Source organism: Chrysemys picta, chromosome 18 (assembly GCF_011386835.1).
Source record: "Chrysemys picta bellii isolate R12L10 chromosome 18, ASM1138683v2, whole genome shotgun sequence".
Classification (NCBI taxonomy): domain Eukaryota; kingdom Metazoa; phylum Chordata; order Testudines; family Emydidae; genus Chrysemys; species Chrysemys picta.
Window position 1 is genome coordinate 22,266,109 of NC_088808.1, and position 20,727 is coordinate 22,286,835.

The 20,727-nt window shown below is 50.9% G+C and overlaps 1 protein-coding gene across 1 annotated transcript in view; it reads left to right on the plus strand.

Annotated features, from left to right (window-relative positions):
- The window catches only part of LOC101949331 (carboxyl-terminal PDZ ligand of neuronal nitric oxide synthase protein-like), a 61,684-nt gene that overhangs the window by 23,877 nt on the left and 17,080 nt on the right, over positions 1 to 20,727 (plus strand). Inside the window, exon 3 of the mRNA XM_005299431.5 lies at positions 20,327 to 20,419. Within this exon, the coding sequence (XP_005299488.2) occupies positions 20,327 to 20,419 (93 nt within the window). The remainder of the gene's footprint in view (positions 1 to 20,326; positions 20,420 to 20,727) is intronic.

A 20,727-nucleotide genomic window follows, 5' to 3' on the forward strand; every position in this document is an offset into this window, starting at 1 on the left:
TTAATCAAACCTATGTATTTATTAACATTATACATTTTTATCGATTACTGTAATATACAGACAAAATATATCTAGGTTTAAGGGGTGCACGAACATATTTTGATTTTGGTAAGGGGTGCGAGAACATATTTTGAGAACCAAAGGGGTGCAGACTGCAGTAAAGGTTAAGAACCACTGCTTTAGAGGCTAATAAAAGGAGCAGTTAAACAGATAAAAGTTAAATTGAACTGTTAATACCAAACTGAGTAAGAGAGAGCTCTTTAACTGGCAGTGCTACAAAGCAGGTGCCTTTTTATTCTAAAGCAAAGTGGTTTTAACAGTACAATCATTTTATTACACCATGTACTAGCACTTGGATTCATTCAGTAAAATATTGCTGGATAAGATCTCTACAAGGACTTTTAGCTGGTTTGAAATAAAGTGGCTTTTTCAACAAATTATATTACTGGGTAGTAGAGACGTGTAGAGATGAAATATAATGGCCTTCAAATTACATTACTGTGTAGAACTATCAGCCCTGCCTTAGATCTTTTTCTATCTGGGTGTCTGAAAAAGTGTAATTGAGATGGCAACCAGAGAGAGAGCAAGCACATTCGATTAACTCATTAATGAGAAGATACCTTAATCCAAGTGACAATTGTACTGGGAGACTGTCCAGGTTAACCAGGTCTGACTGGTTGTTTAGCGAATGCCTCAGCTGTATTTCTGTAAAGCGGTGTGGCCCTTGCTTGTAGACCAGATCTGAGCTTACTAGCTGGTTTCTTCTATAAGAATTATTGCCCAAGGCATGTTACCACCACAGCAACTTGACACAATCCAGAGATGGTAACAAAATAAAATGGTCCATGAAAACACGCAAACATAAACCTGCCTCTTTGGTGAGGCTTATAGAAATGAAGGGGGAATTTTTTTCATTGTTTTTTTTTTTTTTCTGCACTCAACATGAAATTCTTGCTTCTCTAAGCCAGCTACTAGTCTTAGTGCAAACTACTGCCTAGACACCCCCTCCCTTTCTGTCTGTTAAAGTCACATTGGCTCTTCTCCTTACACACGGGAAGTGCTAGTCCTGATGATGTGGGGATGGGGACCTTTATAGATTAGTTACTGTTGTTATCTGTATGTCCGTGGTACCTTCGAGCCCCAGTTGTGGCCCACAACCCCGCTGTGCTAGGTGCTGTGCAAAGCCAGTCCCTGTCCCAGAGGTTGTGCTGGTTTCTGTTTAGGCTCCTATATCTCACCTGGCACCATGGCACCTGAGTCCCTTATACTTTACAGGGCCCTGTTAGTTCTGGGGGGTTCTCTGGGGCCACAAAGCCGTCTGGTGGTTAACCAAATATGTGACTCGCCAACCAAGGCTTTGTTCCACACTTACATTCTTCACTTGGCATTTGGTCGGTACTAAATGAGGCCTGAAGGCAAATGGAATTCATGCTGGTTTTAACCAGATGATTATGATTAACATAATCATCGGACAAGCTACTTCATGTTTTGACCAAATAACTCTGTGATAAATCTACACAATAAAAATTCCTAATGGATCCCTGGAGGAGGGGAATGCTTTGGCAGGGGAGCAGTGAGTCTTAAAAGGCTTTAAATTAGTTTTCTTCCTCTTCTGCTATGATTATTAGACACTCTAAATAGCCTTTCCTTAGGCCAGATGGGCTCTTTGGACTAATTGGCAACTGCTTGGCTGTTTTCAGAACACCTGAGTCACTTCCCCTCCCCCCTTTTCTCATTCCATCACCGTTGGTGACTAACTACCAGCCGCGCTGTGGGAGTCGTAGAGAATGTGGACTGACCCACATTGCAAACTGAGCCATAATCCTAGGGGATCTCTGTATCGTTGCCCAGTCTGCAGGGCTGGGTAGAAAATGCATCCAGGGGACCAAGCTGAACTCTGTCGCTGGGCTTCTGGCTTTGTTGTGTTGTAGCTCTTGGCTTCAGGACAAGCCTTCTACAAATAAATGTGTCTTTCTTTTTTGTCATGGGGTGAGAGAGTGGTGAGATTTGTAGGGCTAAATTGTACTCTGTGTGCTCGCTGGAAGAAGCTCTGTAGTGGAGGAGGAGGTGTTGGGTAGCTGGGGACTTCTGCTCTGAGGTTGGGAACACCTCACCACAGCTAAGGGGCACTGGGCATGCCCTTCACTTCATGTTGCTGCCTCCGCCGGGCAGCACCAGTCTCGGGCTAGTCCCTGCAGCCCAGGTTGTGAGGCGCCACAGTCTTGTGGCAGGGAAGCACCGTGTAAAGTTAAGTATTCGTGGGTAACTGGACGTGCTGCCAACACAGGCCATTAGCATCTTCAGCTTTGTCTCCCTGTAAGAAATGATAGTAGGAACTCTGGGCCAGATTTTTCAAGGCATTTAGGTGCCTGAAGATTCAGACAGGCAGTTTTGAAAATCCAACTAGGTGCTTACCTCCCACTAATGTCAATGGGAGTTGCTTGGTGCTTTTACCAGTCTAGCCCTCTGTGCTTATTGTGCTGAAGAGGTGGCACCTAGCAGCAGTCCGGGGCAAAGGGAGCCAACTGTTTGCTAAAGGAAGGGCATTGTAATGCGGGCATTCCAGGGACTCTGGTAAAGCTGCCGAACTCCATCTGGGAGTGCTGGGAACCAGTGGCTTGATCTAGTCTGTTGCACCATCAATATCGAAAGATGTGCACACCCATAGGCATTTCCATCCTTTGCAATGCTTGGGGCCACAGCTAAGTTTGACTTTCCAGGCCTTCTAAGGTTGTGGTAAATGTTCTCTCCAGTGGAAATACTCTTATGTAACGGATACAGATTGACAGTGTTAAAAGCAGCTGAAGATGGTTCTCTTGCCTGGGAATAAATGAAATGGTTCTGTGTCAAGGTGCACCAGCCCTGATCTGACTGAGACCAGGTAGGTGTTGGGTTTGTTTGCGAAGGCTGCTGGCTTAGGAATTGAATGGTTCAGCTGTACCCAGGGTTGGAGTTAGCAAAGGGCATTCTGCCATGAAATCAGAGAATGAAGCCTAATAGCACAGAGTCAACGGGGCATGAAACGCAGTGTGAACATTGTCATGTGTCGAGTGCCTCAGCACCTCTGGTGGCTCTTGCGGGTTGTATCTGTCAGCTGAATGCTGGGTTATGACTGGAGATGGAGTCAGGCTCTTCAGTGCTAACCTGCTCTCGTCTGAGTTATCTCCACCAACCCTCTGCTTGGAGGCAGAGAGACAGATGCCTTCGCCTGGCTTCAGACCTCCCCCGGTGGCCTAGTTAGTCTTCATTGCATTCTGCATCGCAGGTTGAGTAATGTGTTTTGCTCGCAGTTGGAGCGCTGGGTGTGGACGCTTGGCAGTTTGCAGGCTGAAGCTCTGTCGCTTGGGGAACTCGATCGACCTTGTTTTCTTGTTTCTGACCGTTGCTTTTTCGGTCTAACTATTTTCGTGCCTAAACGTCGCTACACTGCTCAGCTCCTGGGAGCGCAGCTCGATGCGTCTGGCAGCTAGCCAAGCCACTGGCTCCTCCCTCCTCTAGGGCTCCTGCCTTCAGATTGCATTGATTGAAATCAACCGTTTCCTTAGAGAAAAGAGCTTGAGAGTGGGAGAGGAGGGCCCTGACCTTCTTGCCACGTCACCCCCCACGGAGACTGAGCCCAGACTGGCCTGTAGAGGGAAACTCCTCGAGTCAGCTGGGCCGTGTCGTATCTCACTCCCTTGTGCCGACTTCCTTGCCTCGCCACCTCCCCTTCCATACAAGGAAGATATGTGCGACTTCCGCTGTTCTGGGAGTGGGAAGCCCCCTGGGGCTTATATCTTCTCCCGGGAGCTAATTAATGTCAGATTAATTGTGTTAAACCACTCTAGCCAAACACAGCTCTTTCCAGAATGTAACGCAGGCTGATTATCCGTCCCGCCCAACCAGCACTTCAGATGGCTGCGGTACTTTGCTCCTCCACTTCTGTGGCTAGCAGCACGGACACTCTGCTGTAACGTCAGAGGGGACAGTCCACTGGGGGTGAGAAGAAGGCACAGAGCACTTCTCCCCACTTGTAGGTGCAGGTAACAAATACTGCTCTGAGGGAAAGGGACGTGGGGAGGCGGTAGCTGAATGGAACTTAATATGGGAGGTAGAAGGGGCTGAACAAAAGCCTAGAAAACATGGGATGAGCTTATCTCAGAGTGCAGATACTTCTCAGAACGTCTGAAGTCTGCAACATGGGGATGGGGGAGTCAGGAGTGCAGACCTGCAGGCTTTAGCAGTTTGTAAACACGGCCCTGAATCGGATTTTGCTTACACCAGCATGAGACCCGAATCCAGGCCGTGTGGCATTGCCCTCTGTTAGGATGGGCGAGTGTTTCTATTTGTATACGTTTTGCCCTTCCAGCCCTTTGGGGGTGTATCATGTATGCCGAGAAAGAGGTGCTTCTCTCTCTTGCAGAGGGTCTCTCCTGTCTGTGTGCTGCTGGCTAGGGGTTCTTGTTCCCTACGCAGAGCGTGCTGGCAGAACAGTGACAGACATGCTGCTGGAGTCCCTGGGCTGATAGCATTTGTTTCTGGAAATTATTCTATCGTGCACTCTCAGGGTTCCTGAATCCACATGGGAACACGGCCCCACCAGGCCTAAAACCTGGCAAGCTCCATGCCGTCATATTTCACATCTTGCCTCCTCTGCGCTCTACTGTCATTGCAATGGGAATTCTGGTGGGGGTGGTTGGGGAGAGTGATGTCTGAGATAAACTTGTCCTAGGATGAGATCATAGTAGAACTTACAGCTCAGGAACAGGCACCCGTGAAAGCTCCTTATGTGGTATTGCCCCAAAACTTCTTTCATTCTCCGCTCTCTGGTGAAAGCATCAAGGGTCACATCATCTTCAGAGACAGGATTCTCTTCCCACAAGCATAGCAAAGCAGAGAGACGCCACAGACCTGCCGACTGCTAATGCAGAAATTCACCCCGACTACAGATGAAAACCGTGAGATGTCCATGCCTGCACTACTTCATCTAGCACCCAACCCGCACAAGGCACTTCAGAGCAAATAAAAAGCCATGCCATGTCCTTGCCCTAAAGAGCTTAAAAAATAAGTGGGTTTGTTCTTAGGGTGGTAGGAGCATCACCAGCATGAGATGAGCCTTGCAAACAAGCCAGGCTCTGCTTTTCCTTTGGGTAAATAGCTTTGCTCCTAGTGGATCTGGGATTGGACCTTCTCCAACACACCAAATTCACATGCTGCAAGAAGGAGGTTGCAGCAGTGTGGAGGGGGTGCTGGCAGCCTGGGCCCTCTGCCCGTGAAGGGCCCTTTTACCTTAGGGCTTCAGCTTTATTTCTTCACACTAAAGCCATTCCACACACAAGCCCAGTCATTCCCCCTGCCCAGGGTCTTCATTTCCCGCTGTACCAGCCACTTGTCTGAGAGATGCCACCTGTTCCCTCTCTCTCTCCACATCAGCTGAGCTCTTTCAGCCTTGAATAGGAATCAGGGCTCATTAGGCAATCCCCTGAACCCTTCCCAGCTGGATCTGAGGAGCACCTCTAACAGGGTTCTGAAAGGGACTCTGCATAACCACAGGGCTGGCTGGCCCCAGGTCCCCTGACCGCCCGTTACATAGGGACCTCCGAGCATCCTAGAAGTTAGATCTGGAAAAGAACTCTTAGATGATGCAATGTGTCCCCCTGTGAAAGCAGGGTGTAGTTCCAGGGCAGCTAAACTCCTGATCTGATCAGAAAGGCCACGGCCCCTCTGGCTTGCATATTCTTTAGTGTCACTCTCCATCTCGCGCCGTTTGCAGCAACAGACACATTGGCCTCCTGGCACCTGGGTTGGATGGAGTCTGCCGTGTAGCCCAGTGACTCTGCGTACCTCCTACGTGTCACACTCAGTCCTGCCTGGAGAGCACGAGGTCAGAGCTTTCTCTCTGGCTGCTCTGGTTTGCCAGAGGAATAAAAGTTGTGAGTTCTCATTTTGAATATATGGCCTAAAATAGCACCATTACATAAATGTACAGGGAAGTGCTGCAGTATTTAGTGTTCTGAAATCCCAACGCCCGCCCTCCCTCAGAACCATCGCATCAGGAATTCTCACTGTATCTGTGTCAGCGTGCTCATTAAATACCCCCGAGCGTAATGAGCTCGGCCTCAGCCACCCTCCACTCGTACGCTGCTGCTCTCGCCATCCCTGAAAGCATCCAGATAGGAGCAGACATGGCAGGGCCCTACCCACTCCCACATTAATACCGACTGCTTAAAGTCTAAATAATGACACACCTCTCTGCAGGATCAGTGACATGAACATTCCCGTGAAGAGCCAGAGAAGAATTAAAAACGTCTCTTAATTTATATTCTGTCTTTCCAAACAAGTCCTACCGTGTACAAGCAATAAACTCTGTCTCCCTCAGGGATAGGGATGACACAGTCCCATTAATCACCGCTGTGTCCTTCCCTCCCACCTCCCTTTCCCCTGTGCAAGCCACAGCTCCTCTCTGCTGCCAGAGGGAGTAGCTGCCAAGCATAGCCATTGTACTGGCCAGTGAGGAATTCAGCCAGGAGCCTCCCAGAGGCTCCCACATCTTGCCTAGTGTGTCGCCCTGTGACTAGGCTTGTAGGGCACAACGTGAGAGGGCAGAGGAACTGACTGGACAGAGAGCTTTGGAAGGAGTAACAGGAACCCAGGGCCAGCGGCACTGTACAAACACACAGCGCGGGACAGTCTGGGATCTAACACAATAAACAGACAAGACCGAGAGTTATCCTCACTCTTCAGATGGGGAACTGAGCTGCAGAGAGATCAGGGGACTTGCCCAAGGACACCCAGGGAGGCTAGAGCCCCCGAGTCCTAACACAATGCCCTAACCACAAGCCCATCCTCCTCCCACGTGTGCCAGTGCGGAGCGTGGCCCTCTTGCCTGAGCTTTGCCATGGATCTGTCCCATCCTGTGGCGGCGAATCGGGCATATTCTTATCCTTTAGGCTTTTGTTGTTTGAACATTTAGGGTTAAAGTTGCAAGAGCATCAAACTCGACGTCTCACCATTTGTGCAACGCGCGGTGCCAAAGGAGACACCGCAGGCTGAAAGGGGAGGGAGAGCGTGAAGTGCCCCGTGTCCAGAAAGCGGCACAGGGATGAGCTGTGCTCCCTGCCTGGGTGCCGCTGGGTCCCTGTTCACAGAGAAACGCCGGGACGGGCTGGCATCCCAGCCTACAAACGGCAGCATCCGTTCAAGGGGCTGGGTCAGGTGAACCTGATCTGCTTCTCCTCAGATTAGCATCTCTTGCCATGTCTTTAGCGTGTATCAGCTCTTTGAGACAGGGACGGTCTCCAGTTATGTGTGTGCACTACAGTGGGGCCCAGACCCCTGACTGGGGCCTCGAGCCACAACCTCAGTACAAGTACCAATGAATGCTCCTGGCTGTCCCCGTCCACCCTCTGAACAGCTCTCCTGGGGGCATGAGTCCACACAAACCGCCTGGGTCTCCACTCGCTGAAACCAGCAGGCATTGTGAATCCGCGGAAGCGGATGCAGTATATAAATCCGGAACAGCTTGGTACTCAGACTGCAATGACAGCTAGCCAGGTCTAGTGTTTGACCGATGGGGCACAGTGCAAGAGATTGAAAGTCTAATTCCAGTACAGAGAGAGCAAAGTGGTGTTTCCAAACTCCGGTCCTTCAGCGCTCGCCACCGGTCTGGAACGTAGCGATTGCTGCACATGTACGGGCCCGGCGTGGATTCTCTACCCACAGGAGAAGCTGCTGAGTTCACGTTTGGCCGAGAACTAGCCTGTTTTGCTTTGATGCCAAAGATGCCAATCGATCCACAAGCTGCTCTGGCACCGCAGGACAATCTAACGCCGCCTTTGCAGCCCTGCTCTCCAGCCCACCCGACGTGCATGCACCGGGTAGGGTGAGTATCGACGTTGTAGCAGCCTCGCCGAGCTCCCTGCACTTTCCCCCCAGTACTCGTCTCTCGTCGCCAGCCCGGCCCTGGTGAAAGGTCCCATGAGGATGGCTCTGGAGCACAAAGGCCTCTCTTCATCCCCTGAGCAGGCACAGCGCTGGGAGCAGGAGGGCAGCTTCCCCGCCACGGGCCTCCCTCCGGACTGGGTCAGGATGCTCTTTTGTGGGCAGAGGGTAGTTGAGTCTTCATGGGCCCGTCACACCGTGGCCATCTCAGCTGGGAAGCCAGGAAAGGGGTGGGTCTGGGATAAACACGTGTCCACTGGGAACTAGACATAGGCCAGATTCATTCACCGGCCACTGGAGGGTAACTTTTGGCCCCTGGGCTGGATTGAACTGGGGCTCTAGAGGTGACGGGCTCATTGGCTTTCACCCCCTGTCTTCGGCCCGGCTGTCCCCAGCGAAAGGAAGGCAGGGCCAGGATAGCACGGCACCCAGGAAGGGTGCCCTTGTTCCCGTTCAGTGAGTGAATGGCGCTGGGCTGCCCTGGTGAATTGGGCCTGGTCCACCCCAGCAACAGAGCAGCTGGGTGTGGGAAAGTTCTCTGTTTAACCTGGGCATGCTGGGGGGTTCCTGGAGATGACAGTACATAATGGTGCCTTTGTTGGAGAGGCCCCAAAGGGCAGATGATGTCACCTTGCACTGGGCTGTGCGGCCGCTCGGGTTGCTGGGGGAGAGCTGCTGAATCTCTTTGGCAACGAGGCAGCCAGGAAAAGGCTGCTTTTCTCCCGTCCCTTTCTAAAGCGGGTGACGGGGTTTTGTTCCCGAACAGCACACGTCATTAGGAACGGAAACCTCCAATCGGAGCTGTCGCCCCCGCCCCCTTGTGTGCCCTTGGCAGCTCCCTGCACTGGGAGCACCCACTGCCCACGTCCTTTGGACCGCCACGAAGCAAGGGTTTGGGCTCCAGACACATCTTTTGCCTTCGCTAGCCCCCCTTCCAGGTGGACGGGGTTGGTGGTAGTGGGGGCCATCTGCATGAAACGCCCAGAGGGCAGGAGTTTTCTTAACACCAGATCAAAAGAAAGAGTTTGCAGTGCGTGCCCATCCGAATGCTCTTCAGAGCCCAGACAGGCAGGCTCCCCTCAGCCTCGGTACAGAGAAGAAAGGAAGGTCTAGTGTGCCTGGAAATAGTTCTCTTCTCTGACACCCCCCCCCCCCCCGCCAGGTCAGACTGACAACCCCCCCCCCCCCTCCCCCCCCCCCCCCGTCACCAGAGAGCTCATCTCGGTGCGCCTCGCTATTAACCCCCTCAGTCCAGGGCAGGACCTCCTCCTGTTTTCCCAAACTGTTTGCCTACAGTGTTTGCCTTTTCCAGGAGACTGTCGAGGGAGGGGAAGGAAGTTCTTTAAAGGAGAAATAATTGTTGCCTTTCAGATGCTTAAAGACTGAACTCAAGGACAGGCTGTCGCAGTTCATCTGGTCTGGCTATCTCCAGTTTCTTCAGCCCCCTTTTTAAAAACCATCTATCAGTTTTCTCTTACCATGAAATGTAAATGATTGACAATCCCCCTCTCCCAGGAGCACCAGCCTGAACTCCACCCAGGGGAGCGGACCTAGGGGGAGACTCACTTACATGTCTCCTGCTTTTAATTTAATCTCAAATATCTGACCCACTGGCTTTTCCTTCCTCCCTGTAAGGAGCAGCTGAGCCTCTCTCCAGATCGGTCTGAGGCTTTGCATGGGCTCTTAGTCAGGGCACACATCAATTGAGATGCCATGCAGCCCTGATTACCCCAGGGTGCTGGGCATTGGACATCACAGGGAATCGTTAATGTAGTTAAATGACAGACATTGGAGGATGGGATTCTTCTGGGGAATAGCAAGTTTGCACACACTGTACAAGAGAGCAGTGTGATCCTAACCACGTGAGCAGGAGCCAGGAACTCCCAACTCCTAGTCCCAGCTCTGCCATGACTTGCTAAGCGGGCCTTTGGCAAGCCACTGTGTTGTGGTTTGCAAAACCGTGAAATGGGGCAACGTTTCCCTGTCTCGGAGAGGTGCCGCGAGGATCCGTGTTTGCAAATGACGGAAAACCTCTGTTTCAGCAGGAAGTATTTGGCTCAGTCACTTTCCGGTTGCTTTTGGATTCTGAGGTGGTGTGTGTGTGAAAGCAGGAGATGCTCAGGATCTTGGAGGGATTCTGCTGAGCTGTGCAGAGCAGTGTTCCTGCAGGATCGGTTTTCAGACCTAAAGCCTCACTTAGGCACTAGCCAATGGGAAGGCTTTGGCAGTAACACGGGACGACGTTTTCTGGAATGGATTTTGGAGGTTCCTTTAGCTATTTGGGCTGAAACCAGCTGGCAGTGCAGTTTCAGCAGCAAAGCGGGAGAACGGAGGGCGTGTATTCTGGAAAGCCCCGGCCCACAACTTGGCCTCCTGCTGTCCACGAACTGTGCTTGGTTGTGGCTTTCAGAATTGTACAGCGAGGGAGGGGGTCGGTCTGTACTGCGGTGCAGGAGAATTTTGCAAAACTCTGGGAGCTGTATTCTGGCTTCACACACCTGCACGTGTGCACCCCATCAGGAGGCTGGTTTGTCTCTGAGGCCAAAATATGAATGAACAGGAAGCGGCCGGGGTGGATTTCACCCCAAATGTGCCCAATGTACCTACTATAGCTGCTGGCAGAAGCTTTTCTGTCCCCTGCAGAATGCCCCTAAGGGAGACAGAAAATCCCTGTGACTCTGCGAGGATCTGAAGTACGGCAAAAGGCTGAATTAAGAGGAGCTGTACTGAGCTGTTGCTTCCTTTTACAGGCAACTTTCAAGAAGCTGGTCTCAGAGCTGCATTCACAAGCTGAGCACATGAACCGCCTACGCCTGGCCAACATGACCTGCTCATTTAAGGGTCACTGGGCTCCGGGCCAAGAAAACCTGAGGGTCAGATCAATTAGAAACAAAATGTTGCTGGGAACGCCAAGCTGGAGGCTTTAGGAAAGGCAAAAGGTTCTACCGGCTTAATCCCCGGATTTTGCAACACTGGGCCCCTCAGAGTGAATCAGGCAAGCCCAGTCTGCAATGTCCCTTGCAGCTTTGGGTTCAGCGGGTATTGGCTTGAACCAAAACACTCCAGCCCAGTAATCATTAATTTAACTCTCCAATGCTCCAAGGTGATTGATTGTACGTGCTGCAAGCCAGTCTCCTCCTCACATATGTTTCCATGCAATAGGATGTCCCTTTGGTCATAATATACACAAGCTGTGCAGGATTGGATGGCTTGTGAGTGAGTAATGGGCTGCTAAGGCTCTCTCTCACCTGCTCAGATACCCGTGCGTATCAGTTCGTAGCCCATGTGAAAAGAGCTGGTGCTCGCAGCCCAGTTCCTCGTGGACGGACATCTGCAGAGAGACTCTGCTCAGCGCCTTGGTGACAGGCTTGGCAGTGAGGCTAAGGGTGGAGGGCTGGCTGCTGGCTCGAGCAAGGGACTGGAACTCAGGTTTCCTGGGTTCCCTTCCCAGCTGTTTGACTGTCTTGCTGTTAGATCCAGAGCTGGTAAGTGGAAGTATCTACACTTCTATTTCCCCATCTCTCAAAGGGGGTAACCGCTGCCTACCTCACAGAAGCATGGTGAAGCCGCCTATTTAAAGAGCTCTGAGACCCGTAGGTGACATGGGCCAGAGGATTTCTGGGCTCCGAGTCCAGATTCCCTCTCACTCCTGAGGCTGTGTCTGCACTCAGGCTCCCACACCATTGCTCTAACACTACCGCTGCTCCCCTAGTGTTAGCATCGGCAGGGTTCTGGCTCTGGGCAGCTCTAGGTGACACAGGTCAAAATGCTCCTCCTGATCAGGGCCGGTGCAACCATTGAGGTGACTTAGGCAGTCGCCTAGGGCACTAGGATTTGGGGGGCGCCATTTTCTTCGGCAGCGACCGCAGCGGCCGGATCTTCGGCCGCCCTGGTCGCCGCCGGCATTTAGGCGGAGGGAGCTGGGGCAGTGGAGCGCGGGGAGGGCCACCTGCAGCAAGGGGGGGGCGGCACACAGGGGAACTCCCCGCCCCAGCTCCCCCTGCCCCACCTCCTCCCCGAGCACGCCGTCGCTGCTTCACTTCTCCCGCCTCCCAGGCTTGCGGTGCCTAAGCTGATTGGCCTAAGCTGATCGGTGCCGCAAGCCTGGGAGGCGGGAGAAGTGAAGTAGCCACAGCAGCTCGGGGAGGAGGTGGGGGGAGGGGTGAGCTGGGATGGGGGGGGTGCCTCAGGGTGGGGGGATGGGGCGGGGGGGGCGCCTCAGGGTGGAGGGTGGGAGCTGCCGCGGGGGGGGGGGGCCTCAGGGCAGGGGAACGGGAGGGGGGCGCAAGGTGGAAGTTTCACCTAGGGCGCGAAACATCCTTCCACCGGCCCTGCTCCTGATACTAGCAGCAGTGGGAAAGCTGGAGACGCCAAGGCCCCAGAGCGAGTCCCGGCAGACCAGGGCTGTGGCGGGTGAAGCTTCCGCCCATGCTGGGCTTGATCTGGGCATAAACATGAGGCTGTTTAGTGGGTCCAAGCCTAGCTGTGAATTTTGGTTGGAAGTGGAATTCCCGGTAAAGGGGATGGAGTTACGGCACGTGGGGATCCCACGCCTGACCCAGAAAACCACCCGCCTGCTGCTCGTCTGCCCACACAACATATTTCCACGAGCTGACTGCACAGAGCAAAAGGCTGGTTGTAGGACCGGCTGCTTCCATTGAACTAGCAAGAAGTGCAGAGGAATTAGACCTTCCTTAAGGGGGGCAAGAGGCTCCTGTTTGTTCTCCCCGTATGGGGCATATGGATTTGGAGGTGCTCTGTCATCATTTGTTAATACTGTATGTTGTCTGTTTATTGGGATGTTTATGGTAGATGGGGTTAACTCAACAGAGGGCTGGCTGGGAAAACAGGCCGGAAGGAAAAGAATGGCTCCGGATAGTCACCTCTCAGCAAACACTGAGGAGTCGTTAAGGGACAATGCCAGAACTAGTAGCTTTGATGGTTTTACCTCCTCTCCAGCCAGCCTACAGAACTAGTTCTGGCCAGGACAGGAAAAGGCCTGGAACGTAGAAGAACAAAGGAACTGTGGCAGGATTTATAGGGGCCCTCTGAAGAGAGGTCGAGTACTCATGGGAAATGAGGCTGAGATCCAGCGCCCCATTGGGGTGCTCTGGAGAAGCCATCACAGGATGGTAGGCCTTCAGGGACGATAGACGTGCATGTAGACTGTTGGACCCTTTGGTTTGAGACGGCTGTCTGAGCACGGTATTTGTCATTAGTCGTAGATGGCTGACGCAAAGAACCCCAGGTCAGCCCTGCAGGGTAAGCACAGTGGATACCTGGGGCCCGGTGTGAGAACGGGAGGATTGCGAAATTCCGCCCCAGGAGCGGTAAAGGCACAAGGTCTGACACCCGGCTGGTGCCTTCTGAGAGGGCAGCTAGCCCTGCACTGTGACATACGCCCCAGGGGGCAGCTATCCAGGCAGAGCAGGGGTAGGTCTGCCAGAGAGCTTTGTGTGGGGAATGTGATAAGTCAGAGGGCGGAATAAGCTAACTTAAATTAGAAAAAAAGCGTATTCAGGATATTTTGCCAACCTTGTCCAGTGTATTTCCTGCTCGTTTTCTGCTTTCCAGTGGCCACTTTTATGTTTCTAAGGATCATAAATCCTCATTTTTCCACTGGACGGGAGGTCCGACAGTCTAATCAACAGCGATCTGTGTAGTATTGTTTACATGTTGCCCCGTTACCGGGAGCACAGGCCCAGCTGTGCTCAGCTACATTCGAACATGCCAACTTCCTGCGAATGTTTGACCCCTCTGGCGGCTGCTCGCAGTACACGGGGCTGGGACAGTCGTATGCTGTGAAAAGGGAAGAACCAAAGCCCTTCCTTCCCCCTCCGCACCCACCCACCCCTTTGCAGGTCTGGTGCACTGGTAACGCTCCAAGTCGGTGCTAGCTAAGATGCTGAGAGGGAAACTCATGGGATATTTAAAAATAAAAAAGTAGAGTTTAATTTTCTAATCCCATCAGTTTCAAAGGTCGGCGCTTCTAATAGCAATACTGAGATGAATAAAGAGAGCGCGAACGTGGCCTCCATGGGTGAGGGAGGCAAATTTGGTTTGAAACAAGGAATGTTCCGTCCATTTAAAATATTCACCCTCCCTCCATTATTACTGCTGACAGAGCCACTCTCCCGGCTTCAGAAGCTCCAGCCTGCAAGTGCGGTGGGAGGGACAGGTACCTCATTAGGTTGCTTAGATCAGCTACTTGCTGCAGCCAGTTTAGGAGCAGGGGCTGTCCCGCAAGCCATGCAAGTGGGAGACTGTGACTACCCGTTCTGTCCGGGGAACAGAACTGGTCAGAGTTCCATCTACTTCCTGAGTCTGTTACTTCCCCTGCAATCTCGAGTAAGGTGTGTTTTGAGGAAGGAGGTGGAGCTATTTATTTTTCTAGAACATAAGGGTTCAGAAACAGCACATTGACAGTTGGGAAGTAGTGGACACACGCCACGGTATTAACTTTATATTTACATTCTAGCTCCCTGCACCCCGGTTCTTTGAAAGCTAAATCTGCAGCTAGACCGGCCTCAGTTGGGATCTTGATCTCTAGGAGCTAGATAAGATCAGTCCTGCTACTGTTTGGATAGGAAATCCCCCAGGAAAATCCTGGTTATTCAACGGGGTGGGGGGAGGGGACTTTGCTCAGCCGTAAAACTATATCCAAACCATTTCCCTCTTTAGTGTCAGTGGGACACTGCAGCTGGAAATACTGTCTTTCACCTGACATCTAAAATGGAGGTCCTGGTCATATTAAAAATCCTGTGGCATTTCCCCCCCCCCCCCATTCACTGTCCGGGCTGAATTCCCATTTGGGTAATTACAGCCTGCCTCCGTAGACTCCTCTGCAGTGTTATCTGGACAGAGGGTTCTTCTAGACTTCTTTCCTGAACTGTTCTGTGCTCTTTTCAAAGGATGCTACAACACAGTGGTAGTGATTGTATGAGATTAGATTGTAAACTCTTTGGGGGAAGGCCCTTGCCTGACCTTTGGTGCAGGGCCCAGCCCAGCATTCCTGATTGGGCCTTTTGGGGTTACCACCCTGTCAATGATAATACAGAGTTTGTCCAACGTTTGGATTTTTGGCTCTGAAATTGGTCAGACAGGGACAATTCTCTCAAATTGAGGTGCAGAGGCACAACCGCTGCAGTCCAGTAGCTAGCTGCAGTCCTTGTAACGGACAGTGAATGAGAGAGACATTCACGGCTGCAGTGCCTTGGACCGATCATTCAGAACATGCTGGAGTTTCTGGCTCAGAACAAGTGCTATGATCTGGTCTCTGTGGAGAGGCATTTTCAGGCTCTCGTGTATTCCTGCTCCAAAGAGCCCAAGCATCTCTGCTTCAGAAACATTTTTCTCTTGATGTGACAGGATGACAAACCCTCAGGTGTTATGTCAGTGATCCTGGCCATTCCTGGCTCTGGGGGTTCTCTTCTGCCTGCTCTTTACTAACGGAGAGGCTGCATCTCGCGGAGACCAAGTCAATTTCAAAGCCCCACAAACCTTTCCATTTTACCGTGGGTTTTCATTTACATAATAAAGGCCCCAATACCTGGAGTAATTAAGGCACGTTAAGAATTGCTTTCTCGAATAATTCTCCATACGTGCAAGTTGTTCCTAGCTCTGGATACTGCAAGTGATTTCAAATGTGCATTAACCAGTCTCTTTCATCAGCAGATGGAAGCCAGGATCTGCATATGTAATTTAGATCTACTTGAGTGGAATTAGCAGATGAAATATGCATTACACGGCTCCATTAACATTTTTTGCTCATACAGCTTTTAGCTCTTGGTAAGTTAATATTACACACCAAGAGTGTGCAGGCCCTTATGCAAAGCAAGGAGTTGCACACAGGGATTTAAAGCAGTTACAGAATGTATTCCAGATCAGGCAGGTTTGACTGTCTCTAAATAGAATAAAATGTAGCTGCTAAATTACAAGAAAGCAGGCCGGAAAGAGGCATTGCCTCTTCTTTGCAGCATCGTATGTAGGTTCTTTAGATCAGACAGACCTTTGTCTGTGCAGTCTCCCCCTTGAATCTTCCAAACCTAGGGGCATCTTCAGAATCATTAATATCCAAAAGTATTTCTACCCCACCCTGCATGATTATCAAAAGACTAACTATTGAAACCTGGAAGTTGGCCAAAAAAACACCATGTTGCTGAATAGAATTTGATCCTCGGTACCCCTGGCAAATCTGGGGGGTAGGGGAGGAAACAAAATGAATAAATAAAATTAAATAAAAAAAATGCAAGGAACATGGACCCCTTTCTTAGAAGCCAATGTAAGGATAACCGATGAACCATCTGCGTTCTTCTCGGTTAGTTTACACACTAAGCATTTCGTCTTTGCTAGCTTATAAAATCTACTCGTTTGAGTGCAGCTTGGGGATTTTTTTGCATTTGCTTTTTCCTCCAAAAAATATAAATGGTTATTTAAAATATAACCCCATTGATTCTTACTGGAAAGGAAGTGATTACATGACTGCAATTGGATCCCATCTGCCACTTGTGCTGAGAGATTGAAAGAGAAGTATTGACAAGAGCTGGTGCGTGGCTTTTTAAGGGGATAGTAATGACCTCTCCTAGGCGTGCCCGTTGCAGTGATGATCTCTCTTACCCAGCTGGCGTAGCTACTCCAGATGCGAAGTGGCCCAAAATGGCAGTGCCATCCTACTGCCTCCTGGGCTTTGAAGGATTTCATTTCTTGGAGATGCACTTCAAGGCCCCATGAGTTTTAATGACTTTGAAGCCAGGCTAATGCCTGTCGCTGGAGACCTATTGCCTCCCCTGTGCGAGAGGTAGATTGTGCACTAACCCGTTAGAGGTGATCCAGCAGGAAGGCTGTAGCCAGGTGGGAACAGGAATGGCCAAAGCCAGTGTGAGGAAACTGGTACTAGCTAACACACACGCCAACACATGGTAGATTCACAGCCAGAGAGCCCAATCTGGGTCCGGTGAGTGAAGCCCGAACAGGACTTTGCTGCCCGAATTACGACTCACCCCAGGGCTTTCGTCCCTCATCTCTGCGACCATTAACGTTCACTCTTCCATTTAAACACAAACGCCTCTCTTGTACGTTTAGCTCCTGCTTCGCACGCTATGGCGCGACAGCTCGATTTTTAAACAGCTTGTCTCAGAGTAATAATGCATGGAGAGATCAAAAGGGTACAGCTTATCCGGGGTTTGCCTGCCATAAACAGTGTGAAGTGCTGGAATTTTATGAGCAGCAGCAGAAGCCTGATAGACAGGAAGGCCACCTAATGTTTCTGGCTGCGAGGCTGATGTGGGGTGTAATGGGTTTCGGAGGCTCCTTTTCTGCAATAGGTGCTCAGAGACCGCACTGCTCGGAGCCATATGTGAATCTAGGTACCACATGCACATGTCGATGCAAGGTGTCCACACTCCAGGGAAGGTGTTTAGCTGGCCCCATCCGAGCACCTCACGCTCGTTAAGGGACTTCGCCTGGCAGTGACAAAGGGGATCTGTGGCAGAGCAGGCCATTGAACCTGGGATCCCCACTCCCAGCTAATGCTCTAAGCACTGCACCCGCCTGCCGTGAGATGTAGGCTTCTCGTGGGCCTTTCCTGGGCAGCTGCAGCTCCCTTTCAGGAGGTTCCAGCACAGGAAAAAGTGGTTTTCACCAGGGGTTCTCTCACCACTTGTGGCACCTCAGTAAGGGAACTGCCTGGCTCCTCCACCCTGTCTGCTCTTGCAGATCAGGGGCTCTCAGCCTTTCCAGATGACTGTCCCCCTTTCAGGGGTCTGATTTGTCTCGCGTACCCAACTTACACCTTGCTTAAAAACAACTTGCTTACACAACCAGACATACACATACAGAAGTGTCACAGCACACTGTTACGGACAAATTGCTGACTTTCGCATTTTTACCATGTATTTATGGAATAGATCTATTGGAATATAAATATTACTTAATGTTTCATTGTATAGAGCAGTATAAACAAGTCATGGTATGAAATTTTAGTTTGTACTGACTTCACTAGTGCTTTTTATGTCGCCTGTTATAAACCTAGGCAAATCTCTGGATTAGTTGATGTACCTCCTGGAAGACCTCTGCATACCCCCAGGGTACACGTACCCCTGGTTGGGAAGCACTGTTGTAGATCATAGTTAGACTCAGACCCACAGTTAGGAGGCAACATTCTCTGGGGGCAGGTTATCCCAGGGCTGCCTACTGTGTCTGGCCTTGAATAAATAAATAAATTAATGGAGATATCCCATCTCCTAGAACTGGAAGGGACCTTGAAAGGTCATTGAGTCCAGCCCCCTGCCTTCACTAGCAGGACCAAGTACTGATTTTGCCCCAGATCCCCAAGTGGCCCCCTCAAGGATTGAACTCACAACCCTGGGTTTAGCAGGCCAATGCTCAAACCACTGAGCTATCCCTCCCCCCGTAGTATGACAGCCCCTTTGCGCCTAGAATACGTGTGTTCAAAACTGACCCTCTGGACCAGGAGACAATGGGGATGGCAGCCCAGGAATCCTTCTAGCAAAGTAATCGATTGAAAGAGAAGTATTGACAAGTGCCTGTTATTTTAGAATTCCATGAACTATGCTGCAGAATCCCTCTGGGAGCCCGTTGGCAGTTCGTTCTGGCTGTGGGAAGGGGCTCCACCACTCTCTGCCCTGGGGCTGAGTCTAAGCAACATGTGGCCTACCAGAGTGCCCAGAACTACCCGAGCGAGGGCTAACCCCTCTCCACTGGTGGCGACAGAGCAACTGATGGGGCATGCCAGGACTGCCCCTCCCAGCTGCAGAAACTACCTCTGCCCAGCCAGGTGCTTGGGGTAGCAGGCTGGCCCAGGAGGTGACCATGATGTGTCCCTGCCCAGGGCCTGGTTCTGCCTGCACTGCGACCAAGGGCCTTCTGGGATCACCCTAGTCTGTATTTTAAGAAAAATGAGAAACAAACCAACCCTGATCTTGCAATTTCAGAAACAACAATGTCCAGACTGACCCACTGCGGCAATCTCACCGTACCCCATGCAGGGAACGAACAAATCTAGCCCTCAGGCCCAGGTCATGTGTCTCTTGCTATTTTTAGTTGCAAATTAGCAGCAATTAGGTGTGAGTTCTTTTTTTTTTTTTTATAAAGGAAAAGTTTTAAATCTCGTCCTCTTGAAAAGGAAAATGGAGTAGGCCATGTAAGGAGGGGAGGGACGTCCCCTTTGGAGATGGGAAGAGCTGTGGGGGTAGCAGCGCTGCCTTGGAGTGCATTGCCAGCATCTGGATACCCCCCAGGATTGAGACAGATGCGCCTGCATCGGGGCCTCCATGGCTCCTGCAGGATCTCGTGCAATTTTGAAGTGTCTGTAACACTAATGTTCCCAGGCTCACGGCTGCTGTTTACCGGGCTATGGCTGTCCGGCGATCCGTGCAATGACTCCCCTGATGATTTCACCAGCTCCGTTACAGCTGAGTTGATGTTATTAGACTATTAAAACAAGGATTTATTCTCACTGCTGTCAAGCAACAGTAATTCTTACACCAAGTGAATCCAGAGTACTCTTTTAAATAGATGCACATGGCCAGATTGTCAGCTGGCGTAAATCACTGAAGCGACACTGACTTCAATGGAGCTGGGTTGGTTTACAGCAGTTGAGGGTCTGGCCCAGGCATGGAGTCCATTGTTCACACGGGGCCAGCTAAATCCTGTGTAAAAATATCAGCAGCTCAGAACGAAGCCCAGAATGGGGGCATAAGGACTGGGTCTGTAATGTAAGTGTCTGGCTGCTGCCCCCCTCTCTGACAACAGTGCCTCCCCCTGACTTTATCCAGACTGCGTGTGCTGTGTCCTCTCCCTGCATTGAAAGCCCATTTATGTCACTTGCCACTTAACTAGTCATTAGCATCAGCAAAACCCATCCACCATGTGCTTCCCTCCCCCACCCTCCACTGGCACGGTCTCTCGGGCTTGGCAATCACATGCAAGTGAGAGTCTACTTGTCAATTCGAGATTTGACTTGGGTAGATGCCAACGCTCATGTTCCAGCCACAGGCCTCAAGAACATGGCATTTGTGGCCAGACTTTCAGTGCTCAACTCCCGTTAAGAGCTGGGGAAACTGTGGGCTTTGAAAATAGCCCACCAAAGTCAAGCTCAGTTTGTCTCCTCTACAAGGGTCATTTTTAATTCTCTCTCTCTCTCTCACACACACACACACACACACACACACACACACACACACACCCCTTTGCCAGTGTGCCTTTTGAACACGCTCCCCTCAGTGGCACAAAATGGCTCCTCCTTTAGCTAGAACTAGGCTAACAAACAGATTTTTTAAAATACAATTTAGGCTAAAATTGCCTGTTTTGTCTAAGTCCATCCCAGCTGCTAACTATTGACCTGAAATCTCTTCTAACTTGGGTTTCTTTCCCCTTCTCCCCTTAGTATGAATTCAAAGCAAAGAACATCAAGAAGAAGAAAGTGAGCATCATCGTTTCTGTGGACGGGGTGAAGGTGATTCTGCGCAAGAAGCAGAAGGTGAGACTTCACACTGAACGTGTCTAAGAGATTAGCCACGGCTGGATCAGAACCCAAAGTCCAGCAAGCCCAGTGTCCTGTCAGACAGTGGCCAGGATCAACTGCTTCAGAGAAAGCTGTAAGAACCTCACAGTCACCAGATGTGGGATACTCCATCTCCCACATTAGATCTCATCCGAATCTCTAGTGGTTAGAGATAGGTTTAAATGCCAAAGCACGAGATTTAATATCCCTGCCAAAATCTGTGTAATTATGGAAACTGAGGACGCTCTGCTGTCCATATAAATATCCAGTCCTCTTTGACTCTT